The 20,567-nt window shown below is 40.9% G+C and overlaps 1 protein-coding gene across 1 annotated transcript; it reads right to left on the bottom strand.

Moving 5' to 3' along the window:
* Nucleotides 1-284: 284 nt before the first annotated feature.
* On the bottom strand, nt 285-19,581 carry sucla2 (succinate-CoA ligase ADP-forming subunit beta). Its single transcript, XM_034561437.1, has 11 exons — nt 19,471-19,581; nt 16,604-16,742; nt 15,292-15,391; nt 13,456-13,618; nt 11,227-11,355; nt 8,663-8,801; nt 7,364-7,525; nt 6,012-6,154; nt 5,772-5,892; nt 4,487-4,575; nt 285-2,633 (listed from the first exon to the last, which is right to left on the bottom strand). The coding sequence occupies exons 1-11, from the start codon at nt 19,552-19,554 to the stop codon at nt 2,559-2,561; spliced, it is 1,344 nt and encodes a 447-aa protein (XP_034417328.1). The 5' UTR covers nt 19,555-19,581; the 3' UTR covers nt 285-2,558.
* Nucleotides 19,582-20,567: the final 986 nt, after the last annotated feature.

The raw sequence follows: 20,567 nt of genomic DNA, 5'->3' as shown, positions 1-20,567 counted from the left end.
TTTCAATATAAATCTATAAAGTTTTGTTTTATTTTAAATAAATTAGTTAGGGCTGCATCTCATCATCAGTTCGTTTTAGCAGAAAAGGCCGTTTTCCCCCCAAACATGTCCTTTAGTGGACGTTCGAGTGGAGATGATGTCACAAATCGATCGTTCCTTATCTTCCAAAGTATATGTGGCATTACAGTCTTTACGAAATGTTCCATATGAGCGACAGAACTCAGACGAGTGGACGTCTTCGTTGATACAAAACCAAGACGGGGATATAAGAACTGACAGAAGCATTGGTGTTCTCCGTATTTATTTGTTTTCTTCCTTTGTAGTTACCCCTTGGAAGGAGCATAAATATTGTACAGTGAGAAAACATCAGTTTGGTTATTTACAAGATATAACAATTGACGTACAACTCACAATGTTGCTTAGCACAGGAGGAGGAGGAGGGGAAAGAAACCACTACAGTCATTCTACCGTTCTTGTGAGAGGTCACAGCCGGCCAAAGGTTCAATATTACATACAGAAACAAAGAAAGAGAGAAAATGGCTACCGGTGTGTGTGGCATGATGGCAGACTGAACTTACAGTGGAGGTCCCTGTTCAACGAACGGGACTCAGTAGGACACAATAAATAAGCATGAACACAGATCTCCAGCATTTCTTGTAACTTTAGTCAGGCAAAAAGAAAAAAAAAACCGAAAACCCTGCAGCAGTTCTTTAAAAAGAGGGCCTTCTACAACGGCTGCTCACCAAGCTTTTCTGGTTAAACTACAAATGGAGAAACAGATGCGACTCACAAGCATCCGCCTGCACCTCAGACAGCCAGTTCGCCCTCATTAGCTAACATGATAACGCATGCGCCACTTACGCAGGACGGGGGACAACACATCTCCAATTCTGCGATGGCGGTGAGAGACGAGTGTGGGTTTCCTTATTTAATGGAGCGAGAGACAAAGTGGACTCACACCGCGCTGCTTCAACGTTCGCGCAACTCAAACTTTTGAGAAAGTTCATGTCCACAACAGGAACACTGAATAATTAATTTGACTGGTTTCAAATAATAATACATCAGAGACGCATCACCTCTGTTCCTACACGACCACACAAGAAGCTTCACCACAGCCGAGGCGGAGCAGAAAGTCCACTCAATACTCGCCACAGATCCGTGCATGGATCAATAGGCCCGACCCACAGGTGTCACAACTCAGATTGACAAATTTGGCCCGTTCAAAGCGGAGGGTAAACAGTGTGAGCCACGCTGACCCTGCAGTCTTTATCCATCAGGAGGTTTGCTGTTGTCAGGCTGAACCAACACTCAAAACTTAATATTTGTGTCAACTCTTGACTCCAGTTTTCGCATCGAGTTGCGTTTTAGCATTGAAATGTATAAACACCCTCAAATTCAAAGACTCAGCGACCGAGTTGGGAGTTACATTTTGTCTTTTGGTGATTTAATTCAAATTACAGCTGATAAAAAGTCTCATGAGAAAGTTCCTCCATAGTGTTTTTATTTTATTAATTAATCATTACTAACCAAATAACCAAACAAGCATGAGAGCAACATAATTTGACCAGGCTGTGGGATTTCTGTCTCGACCTGCTGATATTTATTTGGAATTTCAAAATCTGGACAAATTAATCGAAAAACCATCTGCGTTGACAGAAAAAACTTGAGGTAAATTATATCACGTTTTTGGTGAACCGAGTTTTTGACACATTTCTCCAGACGCTTTTCTTTTTTAAGGAAGCGTGTGCTATTTGACCAGTAAAAAAACGGCTGCTGAACACTTCCGTCTATAGGAGGAAACACAATAACGTGGCGGCGTTTTCAGGGGGAAAACAGCTCATTCTCTGACGCAACTTTTGTTTCTGAACACTATTATTAAATCAATGCTGCGGTGTTGTTCATTGTATTCGACTCTGACAGCTCAGTCTTTTTGTCAGAGTTATGCGTTTGATGAAATACTTCTACGTTCTGGACAGAGGGGACAAATTAGATTTTTATTCTTTGAGACAACACACTGAAAATGAAAGTAGTGTGATTACAACCCTTGTTCTGATGCCTTTTCAGTCAAACTTAATGTAACAACAATCAGCAGTCTCTTCATTTGACCTGAACTGAAAACACTAAATACTGCCGGTGAACGCAGCTTACTCATGCATGAAAAGGCTTCAGCTGCTCTACTTTTATTCTTCTAAAAAGATAATAACGGGCGAAGAAACATTACCCAACAAGAACGGTTCATTTTGTGTGAAGGAGTTGAAAGTGGAGGTTTGTGCGTATCGAATTAAGTGCAACTTAAGTTTGTAGGTTAGAGGAAACGTGGAGGGGTTGAGGGTGGGACTAAGAAGGAGGCTGCTCTCTTCCTCTCTAAGTGAAACCTGTTGGACACCTGTACAGAGTCATGCCATCATGCCGCAGCATAAGAAAAAGAAAACTACGCATCTTAGATCTCCTCTCTGGTGCGAGAGGCTCGTCTTGCTGTCGGTTTATTGGGGTGGAGTGGCGGGCGGGTGTGATGGAAGTGTTTGGGTGAGGAAGTCATGTAGGTCAAGGTTTCTTTCTTAGATGGGCAGCTGGAAGGTGATGTCCACTTGAGCTTCCTTGGCCAGTGAGACGATTTCAGAAAGCTTTACAACCTGCGAGCAGAGAGACAGTCAAGTGAAGTCAAACTACCGTTCTTCTCCTTTTACATGGTAGGTTGTTCAGCAGGTCCTCACGTTAAAAAAGGAATATACCGTATTTTCCGCACTATAAGGCGCACTTAAAAGCCTTTAATTTTCTCAAAAAAACGACAGTGTGCCTTATAATCCGGGGCGCCTTATGTATGGATTAATTCTGGCTGTGCTTACTGACCTTGAAGCGATTTTGTGTGCTACACGGCGCTCTGTCAAAATGTTTTAGTACGACTTTGGTAAACTACAAAGCCGCACCGCTTGTAGCATTATGGTGCGTTCACGCCAAACGGCTTTATAACTCGCGTCAGTTTATTCGCCAGTCAAGTTGTGTTCATTTGTGACTTATCTCCGTGGCTTGTCTCGGTAAAAACAGTTATAATTTCCTCCATCCACCACGGTCGAAATAACCACTAGTTCTGCTTTATACTTGTTGTGGACATCCCATAAACGTCAGAACATCTAACGCCCTGGTGTTTGGGTTCATAACATCACCCGTAGGCTCACCCAGCTCGGGGAGTTTCACAGACTCCGTCTCGATAACTTCCGCTTCCAGCGCTTCCAGAGCAGCAGCAGCCCAACGGGCGGAGCATCTCAACGCAAAACTTTTGCAACTCACGTTGGAAGTTGAAATATTTCAACTCTGGCGAAATTTCGCAACGCGTGAAACGCGTCTATCGCAACATCCGGTGAATTTCAACCAAACGCGTCTGTGCGTTGACTTTACATGGGATCCAGACACGCCCCTTTACGCTACCGTAGTCAGGAGCGTTGCGGAGTAATACATACTGTGCTTCGCCATAATATTACAGTGTGTGTGTATAAGGACCCCACAATGGCACCTGTCAAGAGACACGCTTACGACGCGGACTTCAAACTCAAGGCTTCAGTTACGCAGTAGAACATGGGAATAGAGCCGCTGCGAGAGAATTCAACATTAATGAATCAACGGTACAGAAGTGGAGGAAGCAAGAAGATGACCTGCGCCAAGTAAAGAAGACCACACAGAGTTACGCTAGCGTTTGATTTAGCTTTAGCGGTATCAGACTGTTTTTTTTACTTGTTACAACTGAACAAGGTTGGGAGTTATTGTGAATACGCTCATTAACGTTTGAACAATGTTGAGTTATTGTGAATACGCTCATTAACGTTTGAACAATGTTCAGAGTTATTGTGAACACGTTTAATAAAATTTGACTGACTGACTGTTTTGTTTCGCTTAATGCGCTTTATAGTCGGGTGCGCTTTATATATGAAAAAAGATCGAAAATAGACCATTCATTGACAGTGCGCCTTATAGTGCGGAAAATACGGTACTTGTTATTTGGCCCATTTACTACAAATCATATACACTTGAAGCGGAAGAGTTTGAAGACTGTGCTGCTGTGTTTTAAAATGTGTATTATATCAGATAAACTGAGGAAGCCATTAGTTTCTATTCATTTCAGTATAATTTGAAAACGTATTACGGGGGCTTCATAAACTGTAATTAGAGTAATAAATATCTGTTCATTAACTGACCCGGATACAAAAAACTTAATTGGCATTTTATCAACCATTAAGCATGTATGTGTCGGTAGAAAAAAACTAAATTAGACAAATTAAATAAGACACCCAACAGATGAAAAGAACCAGAAGCTATTAGTTTTGAAATGCTTGCAACAGTAATGAATGGAAAACAATGGCTGCCCAGCACTTTAGGAAAAGAAATATATAGAAATTTTAAAGGAGCTATAGTGCTTTTTGACCATACAACTTTTAAGAAGATATTACCATCGCAGAAAAAAAAAGATAATTCTGTGTGCGTGTGTGTGTACCATTTTGGCAGCCTCGTCCAGGTCATCACAGGCCAGGATTTTCAGCGGACTAGCAGCGATCAGAGCTTTGGCATCGTCCACTCTCGTCCCTTTAAAAAGACAAGTCAAGATTCTGTCGAATGCAAGTTTTTGAAAAAAGTGTAACATCCTCAGAGAAGAGACGTTTATATTCCCATCAATCAAACAAACTTCACACTGTGCCGCTTTGTCACCGTCTGGCAGGCCATTGTGTCTCATGCTTGGTAAATCATGACAGTCTCAAAATATAAATTACTGAACTTATAGTCAGCAATTCTGGGGGACTAATGAAGTGTGAGGAGGCAATGTCTGCTCGCATGTAGTCGATTGGTCAATGTAGCATCTTGCCAGTTTTAAACGGAGACTTCCCTGTTTATTTACACATGGATGACAACTGCCAGTAAAGACTGATAGTGTCACTCAGTATGTCTGTTTATGCACACAGTGCGAGAGTTTCACTCCAAACTGAGACATCAGGCAGGACGAGCTGATGACACGTTTTAAAATGTCTGAAGAACAGCACCTGTGCGGTTATACGTATTATATTATATACATATTATAATATGCATTTGAACATTGTCACTCAGGACTTTAGCAGACCAGTTTTTAGGAGTTTTTTGGATTCTAAAATATAAAAACAGGAGCAGAAGAAGAAATGTCAGCTCTGTTTTGGCTCCAAAAACAATGCTCGAGCCATTTTAATAAAAAAAGGTAATCTGAAGGTCTCACCAGTTGCCCTCGACACTACAGAGTACCAATGTACATATGCTTATAAAGACATAATAATAATAATAATAACAATCCACAGTTCAGCCGGGTTCATCGTTTCCAGCAGCCAGACTTTGATGTGGGAATCAAACCGACACAAGTTCCTCTGAGCTGCCAGCTGCTGCCGGTTAACCCGTCTGACTGGAGGTGGTGAGGTCTGTCAGTGTGTGTTTAGTTTACTGGAGTGTAAAGAGGCTGATAGCGGAGGTCGGGTGAGTACATAAAAGCTTTCAGTCGCAAGTGCGTTTAAATTCATTTGCAGGATTTTTCTAATGACGTCTGTGGATGTGGACACTTGTGAATCTCATATTTTAGTAGAACTATTTGGGTTAAAGGTGCTGAATTCTAAATTCTGAGCATTTCTATTGTGCCCACATGGCTCTAAACATGACATTGTGTTAGATTTCCAGGTTTTCCCCGACGTGTGAGAATCTTACGGTTCATTGTATGTGACAGGCTTCCCATAAAGTGTGTGTGTGTGTGTGCATGAGTGTTTTACCTTGTAACCGCACTACGATGGGGATCTTGAGTTCCAGTTCGCTTACAGCTATGATGATGCCCTGGGCAATGACGTCACACCTCATGATGCCTCCGAAGATGTTGACCAGGATGGCCTGAACCTGAGCCACACCGCCACAACATTAGCATTAACAAACATGTAGCAGCGCTATAATAAATAGTGCCAACATTAGGGAGATAATTAAACAGCCTGTGGGATCAGCAGGCTGTGTGTTCTTACCTTCCTGTCAGAGGTGATGAGTTTGAAGGCCTCGGTCACCTGATGAGCTGTGGCTCCTCCTCCTACATCCAGGAAGTTGGCCGGTGTGCCGCCGTGCAGCTTGATGATGTCCATGGTGGCCATGGCCAGACCCGCTCCGTTAACTAGAAGGAAAAAACGCTCATTGGTCATTTTGAAAGTAAAATATAAAAACTTAAAAACACTGACTGCAGTACAAACTATCAGGATCAGCGGTGGCTAAAAATGAGAAGCTGCTCCCTGAACATTATTTTTTTGTTAACATAACAGTTATTTGCATATGGGCTGAAATGCTCCACTGTGGATCACGGCTGTCGTAAAGGAAAACAGCGCCGCAACACCAGCTGGCTGAGTTGACAAAACACAGTAAAGAACAGATTGGATTTTGATTGGCAAAAACATTGAAATGTGCCCGGATCAGCTGGTTATTATCATGTTTTGTTTTTTTTACAATTTATTAACAAACACTCACTTTTAAATAGAAGACAATAACTTTGTGCCTCATGCAAGAATAACTTGTACGCACGCAAATTTCAACAAGAGGCACGTTCAAGGAATTTAAGAGAATGCGTCAGTCACACATACGAAGGTCCAGACTTGTCGTACGAGTCACTCACAAGTCAATCAACCAAAACCAAAATGAAAACCTTAACTAAACTTAATGCGAATACTCTGTTCCCCATATCATCGTGGCTCACTGAGAGGTTTGACAACCTTGCAGCTCTGTCTGGGATCATCTCCGTTACAACACCAGACCGTGTAATGCCACCTCCAGCTTCATGTCAAAGCCTTCTCTCCTTATACCTGTCACAGCAAAGTGCTGCTCCGATGACACAACGCCGGCAGCTATATTCATTTTGTCCTAACTGCTTTGAGTCCTCTTTTATCACCACTCACTGCCAACTTTTCTCTATTTTAGTCTGACAGCAGACTTGAAATTCTTCTTTACTCGTTGGTAACATTTGTGAATGAAACATGCCGTCTTGTATGTATGAATATATATATATATATATATATATATATATATATATATATATATATATATATATATATACACACACATGTCATGAACATGTGGAATAATTCAAGTGGAAATGAGTGATCCTGTTAAGACAGTTTGGTGAATCAGAAAAATAGTTGAGTAAAAAGTAAGAGATTTGGGTTATGGAGGCAAAATATTCTTAGTTTTACCCAAAAATATGTTGTCCCAAATGTTTTCTTTCACCAACATATGTTTTTCCCACATGGTTGACTCCTGATTTTGGATTGATAGTCCATGAAAACCCTTATTGACTTTGTTACTGTAGTCTTTGGGACTTTAGCGGCGCACTGACCCAGACAGCCGATGGTTCCGTCCAGGCCGATGTAGTTGAGGTCGGCCTTGGCGGCCTGCCGGTCCCGGGGATCCTCCTGGGTCCAATCCTGCATGCCGAACACCATTTTCTGCCGGTACTCTGCGTTGGAGTCGAAGTTGATCTTGGCGTCCATGCACATCACTGGTGACAATGAAACAAACATTCTGGCATGAGATAATGTCACAGACGATATCGGCAATGGTGATTTGTGTTTCCATTTCAGTCTTAAACCCAGAAAGGGCACACACTTCAGTCAAGTGGCATTTGAATAATTAACCAATCAATCATAATAATATATAACAGATAAATACACAATGAAAGGAGCCATTAGTTGCAGCTCAATTTCATATATTAAGCATAATTTCCGTAAATTAACACATTTCAGGCTATTCTCGTTACAACTCATGATTAATTCAAAATTGTTGTTGATTAGTTCTGTCTATTGACTATTACTATCAATTAATCAACAACTTGATTATTATTGATGAATATATTCAAATGACATGATGTTAAGGTAACACACGTCTGTCTAATGTGTCCAGCGCTCGATGCTTATGAGCTGTCATTTATCACAGAGAGCCTCCTCTTCATACGAGTGTGTTTAAAGAGCTCTGATTCGTGCCCGAGGAGCTCATCAATGTGCGTTCACTGAGAGTCATTAAGCCCGACTCACTGACTGAAGAGTCACACTCGCAAAACACTTCAAACTGAAATCCATTTCTGCCTCTCTTTTTGTGCAAGTGTAAGTTAGTTTGTGCAAAAAAAATTACATCGACCCTAAGATGTTTGGAGGCTCAATGCCTCCCATACTTATTGATCCAAGAGAGCCGGCACTCAAGCCACGGCTTAGCTGAAAGGTTAAGTTTGGAGCTTTTGTTTTATCCGTCTTTCTTTTCCTAAAATATCACGACAAGACTAAGACTAATGAAGTTAGTCAGTCAATCTATCAATACTGTCTGAAGCTTTTATCTCCAAGCCCATTAGATCCTAGTAAAGACGTTTATCTTTAGAAAATACAAATATTTAGAGTTTGTTTTATTTTTTTAAACCCGTTATAACACAGGAGGAAATAACACATTTGTTTTGGACTATTTTCAGAAGCGGGTTCATTATTAACTAGAAAGTATTTAGGGCAGCAGGACATAGTATGGGGGATTGAGTCAGAATAAAACTACAGCGTACGTGTTCAAGGTGATGAAAGAACAAACCACTCAGTGCAACAGGGTTCAAACTATGGAGCTCAAAGCACAGAGGAAAAAGATGTGTGCTTGTTTCTACCGATTCCAGAGGCGTCCTCCACCATGGGGTTGATCTCGAGCATGGAAGCGTCGTACTTGATGAACACATTGTACAGTTTGATCATGTTCTCCGCCGCCTCGTTCACCAGCGCCGACGGGAAGCCCATCTTCTGAGCTACCTGCAGCAACACAAGACATATTATATTATTATTACATAGAATCAGATTCAGCTGGTTAGCTTAGTTTAGCATGAAGACTGGACATGGGACAGAGTCAGGGTTTCCAGTCTTCTGCTATTTATTTAAAGTACCATCACATCAAACAAATAATTAAACAGTCAAGCAGATGCTTCGTATGCGAGTCATTTCTCTGAACATTTCCATGTAATTCAGCATTACACAGTATCAGCATTTTATATCTCAGTTTTGAAAATGGAACAAAATACATTCCATTTTCCTGTCAGTTAAGCTTGTCTCTCTTCTCTCAAACAGTGGTGGCAAAAACATTTACATTTTTAAAAGTTAAAATGTTGGATGATTAAAACATGGCGCCGATACTCTCCAGTAAAACCAGGACTGTAGAACCCAAATTAGGTCTACAGATGTCATTTCTACTATTTCAGACCAGTCGGGATCTCCGCCACCAGGTAAGCCTTTTTCTTGCCCAGAGGCTGCTCTGCTGTAAGTTCACCATAGAGATGCCAAAAAACAACCTTTGATGATCACATGGCTGTTAGGTACAGGTAATGTTTATTTTCCCCAAATAGAGTGAATGCTTTTTTCAGAGTCAGGGGGTCTATCTCGCTTGAGCTGACGTGAGCAAGTCGACCTGCGGATTTGAAACATTAAATGAAGCGAAAACTCAGGCGCTTCAGTATATTTGAGGATGAGACACTGACATTAAATCCTCATTACTAGTTTTATTCTTGTTAATATAACTTGTTCTCTGCTAAGTATGAAATGTTCCAAATAAAGATGCCTTGAATTAAATCATTCCCAAATAACTGTCCTAAACTTTGAATATCTAACCTGCTTTTTATTGGTTTTTTTTGTGTATTCTAGATCAATGCTTTTGCAGAATCCAACAAAGTTACATCATATGAGTACAAGTAACAGATTCATTGATTACTAATCAGACACGTACCTGATCGCTTTGTTTTTTTCAATTCAATTTTATTTCCTTGAGTTCCTATGAATTGTGAGCATTTGGAATAACTTGACAGTATATTCTTTAATGGAAGTACATCATGATTCACTTGTAATAAATTTCATATTGTAATAAGGGTTGTCTAATATTGCATCGATTTAGAGTTGAGTATATTACACATCTCTAGTGCCTTTTACTCTAATAGTAGGACTTAAAAATTTGGAGGTGGATATGATATTCCAAACTTTTTTCAAGACATTCATCAACATCAGTTTCTTCTTACATCACAATAAACACAGAAAACCTTCAGTTCTTCTATGAATGTGGTCTCAGTGGACAGAAATAAATGGAAGGAGTGAAAGAACATCAATGAACCTCCGTTTACTTGGAGAGCCTTGTAATCAGCACCTCTCCCCTTTGTCTCTGCTCTCACGATGAACACCAATCTTCTATATCTAGAGCGCAAATCACAAAATGATACGCAAACTGAGACGAGAAGGAAACCGGACTGAGACAAAGAAAATTAAGGGAGTAGAACAATTAGTATATTCACGACCAAATTCAGAGAAAATACATTTTAAAAAGTGTCAAAAATAAACCCTTAAACCAGTTCCAGAAGGTAACTTAAACGTGTCGGTTAACATTAAAATCAGAAAACCTCAAATGCCCTGAAAGCTTCCCTTTTATAGTTTTTGATTTGTTGCCTATGTTTCCACAAATGTTGAATCCATGCAAATTCAGAGCAGCATGTTTTGTTTGTGTATTTTACATTATTGTTTGTTATGACTGTTGTGGCTCTGAGCTAACTGAGCTAAAAGAGGATGAAATGCTCCTCAGAGCCGATTCTCTGTGGTCATCACTACTAGCACTGTCTTTCACGTTCTAGTCAGTTGACGCTTTATCAATATGAAAACAGTTATTAGTGAAACTTTACAGCTGTTGCTGTTCGCTGTCTTGTCATTTCAGAAAGCAGCACACTTAAGTTTATCCAAAGGACATTATTTGTTTGGTGAAAAAGAAGAAAGGGTATAATTATGACTAATGAATCATTTTAAACATCGGAGTGTTGCTAATAACAATATATTAAATAATGATGTAAATACTATTGTATAAATAATGACAGCTTCCACAATCATGACAAGCTGGAGATTGATTATAATTTTGTAATTCCGAAAATAACATCTGCGTCCGGGAGGAATGAAGTCTGCAGAGGATGGAAAGATCTTCTCAAACCTGGGATTTGTTTTGTGGGAAAAGATTGGACCTGTATCTTGTTTCCATCTGAGAAATAACATGTAGCCTCCTGGGATTTAAACATAGTCTCCCACAATGCAGCATGAACACAAACAGCATCCCTTCCTTCTCTTTTTTCGATTTCTCCTGCAGCCCGAGCCACACAGTTGGACCGTCTCCAGTGTGTTTTGTGACTTGCTCCATTCCATCTACTATTGATTGTACCTTGACAGCCTGCTCCATCTTAATGCCCTCCACAATGTCAATTGGCTCCTTCACAATGGCGTCTGGATTTTCGGCCGCAACATCTTCGATGTTCACACCCCCCTGCGAGCTGCCAATTAACACGGGGCCCTGTGGGAAACAAGAGGGGGCGATGAGGAGTTACATTAACTTGAACTTGTAAATACCAATAAATGATTGAATGGTAATCAATGATTTGGGTTGTCTATAAAATAAAATCATTATCAAATAAAGTCCTTACAGTCAAGTAGATGGAACAAGATTTTAGTTTGAAAAGTGACTCAAACAAATAGTTGATTATCTAAATAGTTGCCAATTAATGTATTCATTAATAAACTCAGCGTTTCAGCTCTCTTTTTTTATTACAAAACTAGAACAAGTTGGACAAGCTACGCTAGTTCAAAAAAATAACTATGTATACGGGTATATAGTTTTTTTCAATCCAGTTGCTCAAAGTCATTTTCTGATAATTCTCTGAGGGTTGAAACACCCCCCAATCAACAATATTAATATCTGTCAACTGTTGCTTGTTGTCCCAAAGTTATGTTCCATTTTCACAGATCTCACATAATTTGTCATCGGATGAAAGGTGCATCCTATTCCGGCCCTTTACACTCACGTTGAGGCTTACTTGTAAAGCAGCGTGTCTCTCTGAAATGTAGATAAAAGTGAACTTAAGGTTGTGGAGATGCTGGATATAGAGGTGAACATAGTTACTAGAAGCCTCCTTGTCTACAGATCTTGAGGGGAGGCACTTTACTTCAAACACTCCCCTATTTAAAACAGGTTTTGTTCCACAGACTCCCACCTGTGAAATAGCTTCTTTTGTCTTTTCTCTGCTGTAGGAGTGAAGATTAGGAGCAAAAAGACATCTGAGTAATATCATCATTATTATATATGGCATGTATAATATATGATGTATGATAATTACCTCATTGTGTATGGATACAATATCTCTATTACATTCCCAGTTCCTACAGACATCTGGGGCCACATTTAGTATCTTATCGTACCACTCAGACTCTTCCTTAACTGTGCTATTGATATTTTAAGTAATTGATCAATGGCTTTAAAATCTTATTTTTGTATATGTCTTTGGACTTGACCTCCAACTTCTCACAGGTATAGGAGCTACTTTTAGCACTAAAATATCGAGTCAGATGTTCTCCTAATTCCCACACTTAAACACCCTGAGTTTAAGATTTTGGGAGGTGGACTGAGAGCAGGGCAGCAGGCAAATCCAGAGGAATTAGGCAGAGTTGGAAGAATTTGATTTGTTGAATAAGTACAAGTTGTTTTTTCTCTCTAAACCATGATTGCTAGTGAAATATGATGCAGGTTTCTAATTCATTAAAATCGCATTTAAATCCTTTCCCTGAACGATGACACTTCAGATTCACTGGATGTTAAAGGGATCAAACCTCTGACAGTGATAGTCTGTCTCTAAAGAAAATAGCAAATTTAATGCATTAAACCGTGACCCGAGACATTGTAGTCTGTGCTGGAAAAGACCGTTACCATTATCTTCAGTACTGTGCTGCCACCTGGTGGTATAATCCAGCACAACCAGCAAAAAGGGATGACCTTTTTTTTATTTTTTATAAATCACTCAGAAAATCACTCTCCTTTTGGTCTTTGTTGATTTTCTGCCGTGTGTATATTGTTGGCCACTAATAGAGCCATTTGAGCAAAAAAACATCTAAATTAGCAGCAACAATTACCACCTTCATCAAGCTACTGAACTATGCAGGAAATATTCATTAAGATGGATAAATATACTGTATATTCTTTTAAGGCAAGTCTGTGGTTTTAATTTATAGCTGAGAATCAGATGTTTTGTACATCATAAGGCCGTATTGTGCTTTGATTTAATTCCCCACATTATCTGAGTTTACAATATGTAATTGACTTTGTAATGGTGGGTTGCACACATACTTATTACGGTTGAGTTACATCCAGGTAACATAACTATTTGGCCATCTCTCGTTACTGAATATAACACTATCACATATGCAATTGCTGTGTTTCAGTTCCCTCATTAATACAGAACAGACATCGTCAACTTCCTGACCCTTTGTCTTCACTCTGAACAATCTCCCCCATTACCAGAAACTTGAAGCAGACAGTACAGACGGCATAACCTCTTAACGCAGAGGTTTAAATCCACCTTAAGGCCTTGCGGTATCTAAATGTTTGTGTTTGTTCCCTCACCTGGAAGGACCTCTCCATGGTGATGGCAAAGTAGTACTCTCTGCGTGGATACCTGCGCTCGCAGATGAACACCTGGTTGCAGATACGACCTGCCTCCCCGGTCTGCTTGGTGTAAAGCTTTCGACCAATCATCTGGGATGAAATGTCTCGGGCCTCCTCTGGCCTGGATAGGAGGAAGAAGATGATGAGTGTCAGAAGAGACGTCAATGTATACGGTCTTCTTCTCACATCCAATTAGTCATATCTACAAATATCACATAAAGCTGACGGTTACTTTCAGAGAGCTTCTGGTAACTCGATAATAAAACAGACAGTTTGGCCTTCTGTCTTTTGTTCCTCATGTAGCGCCCTGCTGATTTGATTACATGTGTGTGGTGGTGCGTTTTGTTATGAGGTCTGTTGTTTCCCGACTTTTCTGGGCTGGTTCCGGTGTCCAGAGGGTGGGGAGCCAATCAGAAGGAGGGAGGTGAGTGACGATAAAAGGGAGGTGATGCTAGAGTTCGGGATGATTTCGAGGGTGGGGGAACAGGTGTGTTAGGGGAAGAGTGAACGGAGGGTTTGGGATTGGCGTCGAGGAGCAGATCCACGGAGGACAGTGAGCCGGGTTGAAAGCGCGGTCGGAGTGCGGCGGACTAGCTGACGGTTAACCCGTGAGGGGTTCCTTGAGGACGACGTAGCCGGCGAGAAGAGGGGAGGCAGGACGGAGGTTCCGGGGATCCTCGCGCTTCCAGAGGGGACCAGCTGGTTTTAGTAGGACTGCATCACTCGCTCTCTCTGGGGACCGTGAGTACTGACCCCGCAGATGGGGAGGATTAACCTGAGCTCCAACAAGCGCGCCAGCCTAGGGTACCCTAGCACAGACTGTTAACGCCCGGGATGAGTGTGTGTTTCTGTTATGCGTATTGTTTTGGGAAGAATAAATGTTAATGTGGGTTAATCCCGTGTCTTGACAGAATTCCAGGGTTAGCAACCTGCTATATTTATAAAGGACACGAGGAATTTAACCCGGGATATACATGTATATAAATGCATGGGAGTTGAGCCCACACCAACAGTAGGCCATAGTAAGAATTTAAGTAGACCCTCTTTCAGTGCACCTCCCATGCAAACAGGGGGAAAGTAGGAGGACCCTGATTAAAACAGCAACAGAGAGGGGGGGCTACACTCACATGCAGGAATTTCATTTTCATCTTCTCCTCCACGTTCTTACAGCTTCTCTGCAGGTTGTTTGGCAAGTGGGTGACATTTTACAATTTCAGATAGACTTAAAACTAGTGAAACCCTCTAAAGACACCTGCAGCCCTTCATAACTTAATTTATGTGGTGTGTGACTTGAAAAGCAGAGGTTTCAAAGTTCAAAAAGTGGATTTTTGTGGATGATTGTTTCATAAAAAGCAAGAGCCTCAAATTCCCCATAAGATTTTAAAGCCATTGATCGATTACTTGGTCAAAAAAATATCAATAGCACAGTTAAGGAAGAGTCTGAGTGGAGAATGTAATAGAGATATTGTATCCATACACAATGAGGTAATTATCATACATAATTTTCATCTTGTTGTTGGACCCCATGATGTGCGTTGCGGAGTTGGTGAAATTTGGACACATTAAACAAACCGAAGCGGGCCTTGACAGGCCGTGCTCTTAGACTGCAGTTCCCTTTTACTGCACGATATATCAACCTTACTACCAAACTCTGCTTCACCTCCCTGAAGCCAATGAGCAACGAGCAAGCAGCAATACCGGGAGCCAAGCAGCTGGCCCGTTTCGAAAGGGCACGCACTCCGAATACTTGTTGTCACTGAATTTGTGTTTGATGACAGAAGATGGATTACTTACGAGTAGACGATCTTCACTCCTCCCTTCAGTCCGCCCTCAAATGTCCCCTTTCCTCTGCCACCAGCCAGCACCTGAGCTTTCACCACCAGGTCCTTTGAAGCTGACACACACACACACACACACACACACACACACACACACACACACACACACACACACACACACACACACACACACACACACACACACACACACACACACACACACACACACACACACACACACACACACACACACACACACACACACACACACACACACACACACACACACACACACACACACACACACACACACACACACACACACACACACACACACACACACACACACACACACACACACACACACACACACACACACACACACACACACACACACACACACACACACCTATTAACTGTGATAGTGACAAGTGGCTCATCTGTCTCAAATGTTATATCACTGTCAACGTAATGTCTTTGGGTCTGAGACTGTTGGTCGGGAAAATACACACCTCAAGATGTCACATTGGAAAGAAATTGTGATTAATTTTTCACTTAACCTTCTGTTCCGTTTAACCAGCCAAATTAAGAAATCATGATAATTGGTTCAAAGGCAGAACACAATCATTGTTAAAGACACTGGTTATCTGTTAGATAGTGAAACCTGAATTATGATGAATGAATTGCTGGTCCAGCTCCGTGTCTGGTCTCCAACAACTCTTGAGGGAAATATCTGTCGCTTTAGATGCTAAATGTTCCACTACGTTCATCACTATGTGACAACAATGCCATGACATCAGTAAGAGTGATCGAGAACATTCAAAGTTGTGGGCCGGACAAATAAACAATGAGCTGGAGGACAGAGATGTTGGTGCTGCCTCTTGCTAACCTGCAATTATGTTAGCCGGGTGTCAACTGATACCACTGAAGCAGGAGGTTGCTATGTTTAGACCAAGTGTGTGTCCATCCCCATACTAGACAGCTATTTAAAACCTCCTCACAAAAAGGTCATGACATGTCAGAAAAGGCAAACTCTGGGTTTGTCTCCAAGAACGAGAGCCGAGTTTCGAACCTTGATACTCTTGTGGTAGCTACCAAAAAGGGTTTGTACTGGAAGTTAGCGTCAAATGTCTGGTCAGATTTGTCATCTTGTTTTATTAATCTTTGATCAGATAGTTACTAAGTTTGAAAGTTTCAACAACTGTTCATTTTAAAGTTATTGTGCGGCTGCTTGTGAAACTCCTATATTTTATGCTTTGATTTCAGCATCTGTACAGATAAATATGTGTAATATTATTAGCCTTTCTTCCAGGCTCCGTGCGGCTTACCGATCTGCTTGGCCACAGAGTAGGCCTCCTCCGAGGAGTTGGCCACCATGCCGTCTGGCACAGCAATGCCGGCCTCCTTCAGCAACCCGATGCTCATGTACTCGTGTAGGGAGAGGTTCCTCTGCTGCTGCTTCACGTACTATATAGAGGGTTAATTATTGAATGTACAAACATTGGATTACTGTTGCTGGCTGAGAAAATACTGACTATATTGTACTCAAAATTAGGAAAAGCACCAATCTAACTTTTCCAGTCCCGATACTGATATAAAGAATAAAATCACTGATATGAAAGCTGGGCTTTAGGTATTGGCCAATTAATTGTACATATTTAAGACTTTAAGAAAAGTCTTAAATATGTACAGAATTTAGAATTGTAAACCTTTTTAAATGGAATTAAAATTCCAGTACATCATATAGTGTATAAACATAGAATTAAATATGAATGCCGTATTGTCCAAGATACCCGATTATGTTATTTAGATTATTATCGGCCCAATATCAGTATCGGTGCATTCCTATTAAAACACATTTAATTTGACGAAAAATCTGAAGCATTAAAATATTGAAGACATTTCAACTGACCATAAAAAGAACTATTATTGTTGAAAATATGTGTCCGGACTATATCAGAATTTAAATATCTGTGTGTCACAGGCAGAGAGATGCAGTACAGCATCTGTAGGTACTAAACACACACACACACACACACACACACACACACACAGACAGCAAAAACAAAAGCATCCCGAGTTACTTCCTCATAACAAAGGAGAAGTGTTTGCGGTGGAAACTTGATTCAGAATATGAAACCAAGACAGTGTGTTAAAGTGCTTCTCAACTCGTACTGAGGAATTAACCAACATCTGAGAAAACAGCAGAAGTCAGTAACGCTGGTCTGTAAAGTGACAGTGGTGTTTACACTAAAGATGCTGTGCTACACCGACTTACACAATGATCAAAACAGGGCAGAAAGAGACGGGAAGAGAGAGCCGGTATTCCAACATGGCGTCGGATGACACTTGGTTCTCATTCTCAGCTCTAACACGCAGCTCATGGTCAGGACTAAACTGGGCAGAGGGCAGACTGGGGAACTCGGTGCTTCTTTTACTGTTTTGTTTTTCAGTTTCCGGTTGCAATCACCAGCTGATGTCATTCATATACACCGCAACAAGATATATATTTGTTCTAATACATTATCAAGAGAGCTGGCTAACGTTAGCCCTGAAAAGCCATGTAAACACTGGGAACACAATACGATATTGAGTACCGTACTTCAAAGTAGAATATCACAGATAGCTGACAAAAACAATTTAAAAGTCAATAGCCATGTGCATGAGATGGCCAAACAGTATTCAACTTCAACAATAATACAAATCCCAGATATCTATTTATATTTACAGAACAGTGCATTAAGAAAGTATTCACCTTTCACGTTGTGCTTTGTTGCTGCCTAATGCTAACATTAATCTTCACTCAGCCTATCCTGTCACGACGAAGCAAACACATCAATTTAGACATAAAAAAAGAAATTTGGAAATGTAATCAGTTAAAATAGCTGCCATGTGCCTGATCAACTTGGTTCTCGTCTTTATGACATGCAAACAAATTGGCTATGGCACGATTTTAGAAACACAATATATACTAAACCAGACTACAAAACTTTGCATGTTGTTTGCTCTTACTCATTAACTAGAACACGGAATACCAAATAATGACATTTAGAGTTTACAGAGTATAAAAAGGCCACAGTGTCCTTGCCTTGACACCGTGTAAATATAGCCTCATTCTGGCCTTTAACCAAAATAAATCAATCACTATATAATATATCAGAATTAGTAGAGTGTTAATCATATTTAACTGTACACCTTGTGTCTTACTATGTTACTACTAATGTTTTAATTTAAAAATGGTATGAACCCAAAAAGAGAGTGGATGAAATCAAAAGAAGTAACAACATATTACAGACAAATGTAGTTGGGGGTCAAAGCATAAAGTTGCATAAAAGGGGAAAATGTCCAGAACAAGTACCTCATAACTAAGTACAGTACTTGAGCACACCTCGTCGCACTCCAACACTATCTGAAGTTGGAGTGAGTAAGGTCAGGCAGGTAAGTTGAAATGTGTCATTGTGTAGTTACGGTATCTCCCATTTATGTTGCGCATCATTGGCCTCTACGCCCCTTCTTGAGTCCACCTGTGGTCAATTAAATTGATTGAACATGATTGGGAAAGAAACACACCTGTCTCACCACCGACAAGCAAGCTATGAGGGTTGAAGGAGCTCCACACAGGACCGTGTCCAACACTGAGTTGGAAAACTAGTGCGAATACTTTTTGAATGACCGTCAACCAAAAGCAATAATGGCACCTCCTCTGAAAACCACCCAGCAGGACGCCATGTTTGTTGATCATTGCTGGTGACAGCCTTTATTCTCCGCAGTTGTCGGTGCTCAACGAGGCTGAGCGGATTTATCCGGCTCACTTTCCTCCAGAAGACGCAAACGGGACAAACGCGATGGCGCAAAGCTCTGCAGCCTCTCCTTTTGGTTGGAGGTCACCGGGCTGCAACTGCCCGTGTTCACTGCGCACATTCACCTCCCAAGCCCCCAGTCAAAAACAAACAGATGTGACGAAATAAGGAGGATTAAAAATAAGCCTGTGTTTGTGTGTTAACTGATGTTTTTACTGGGTCACGCGAGCGAGCTAGCTAAAACAACGACAGCCCAGTGGTGATGCGCTAATGTCAGATTTGACCCCGTCAGTTATTTTGGGGAAAGTGTCGTCTTTAATGACGTTGTTTCGCTTTCACGGATACCTGCTCGGGAAGCCGGAGACCGTCGCTTCAACACAGACTCACACACTCACCTTGGAAGCGGAGCTGATAGTGTTTCTGGCCCCTGAATTTCTCAGGCTAGCCGTCAAACGGCCGCAGATCAGGGACGCCGCCATGTCTCCCTCTCAAGTGGAGTAACTGACGCGCATGCGTGGTGAACTGCAAATACGCCTTCGTCGGTGTCAACTTCGAATGGAGTCGGAAATTACATGATCGTCTAAAAAGGGATCCCAGTAAACACGACTGGAAAAATATTTAGGTTACTGAAAAAAAATTATGACAAAGAGAAATACGATTCATACCAGATAGTTGTTGTTCAAATAAAACGCAACATTTCTTGGCAATTTAATTAGTTATAGTATCTGCTCATATGGTAAATAATGAGCATGTCCCCTCGGTTCTGGTCTTCACGACATCGTGACAAATTAGCTACGATTTTAAAAACACAATATTTAATAAACCAAACTACAGAGGTTAGCTAGTCTTTTCGCTTAACGTTTAACCAAAACACAGAATACCGATGCGTGACATTTAGAGTTAACAGAGAGTGCAGGAAGGCAGCAGTGTCATGGCCTTGACACCGTGTAAATAGCCTCATTCTGGCATTTCACCTAAATTAAATTACTACTGTATAATATATAGAAATTATTATTGTTCATATTTAACTGACTGAACTCATATTTGGAGATGCAGAATAGGCATTATTTTGTCTTCTTCTTCAAGGCTGTTTATCAACATGTCCACCTTACTCCTTCACATTACCACAAACATTCACATAATTTTTTTCAGAGTGTATGAAAAAATGAAATCTGATGAACAACAAAAGCCTACAGACAATTATAGCAGGGTCAAAGTATAAAGTTGCCTAAAAGGGAAAACGTCAAGTAGCTCGTAACTAAGTACAGTACTTGAGCACATGAACCTGGTCTCACTCCAACACTATCTGAAGTTGGAGTGAGTGAGGTCAGGCAGGTTACGTTGAAAACATGTTTAGGGCCTCTTAAAGTCAAAGGGATTTGAAGAATAACTCGAACTTCGAGATACATCCCAGTCATCCTGTTTGCCAGGGTAAACATTGAGAGGGCCTGGCCTGCTGCTTCGGGCCATTTAAAGTGTATTTGATATTGAG

This window comes from Cyclopterus lumpus, chromosome 21 (assembly GCF_009769545.1).
Source record: "Cyclopterus lumpus isolate fCycLum1 chromosome 21, fCycLum1.pri, whole genome shotgun sequence".
In the NCBI taxonomy this organism is placed as follows: Eukaryota; Metazoa; Chordata; class Actinopteri; order Perciformes; family Cyclopteridae; genus Cyclopterus; species Cyclopterus lumpus.
The sequence above is the reverse complement of the archived record's forward strand: the minus strand, read 5'-3'. Positions and strand labels throughout refer to the sequence as shown.

Excerpts from the sequence above, each read along its gene's own strand:
- sucla2 (XM_034561437.1), bottom strand. The coding sequence starts at position 19,554 with ATGGCGGCGTCCCTGATCTGCGGCCGTTTGACGGCTAGCCTGAGAAAT. Across the intron at positions 8,802-11,226 it reads AGATGGAGCAGGCTGTCAAG|GTAGCTCAGAAGATGGGCTT; the intron begins GTACAATCAATA and ends GTGTTGCTGCAG. Across the intron at positions 5,893-6,011 it reads TCATCACCTCTGACAGGAAG|GTTCAGGCCATCCTGGTCAA; the intron begins GTAAGAACACAC and ends GGTGTGGCTCAG.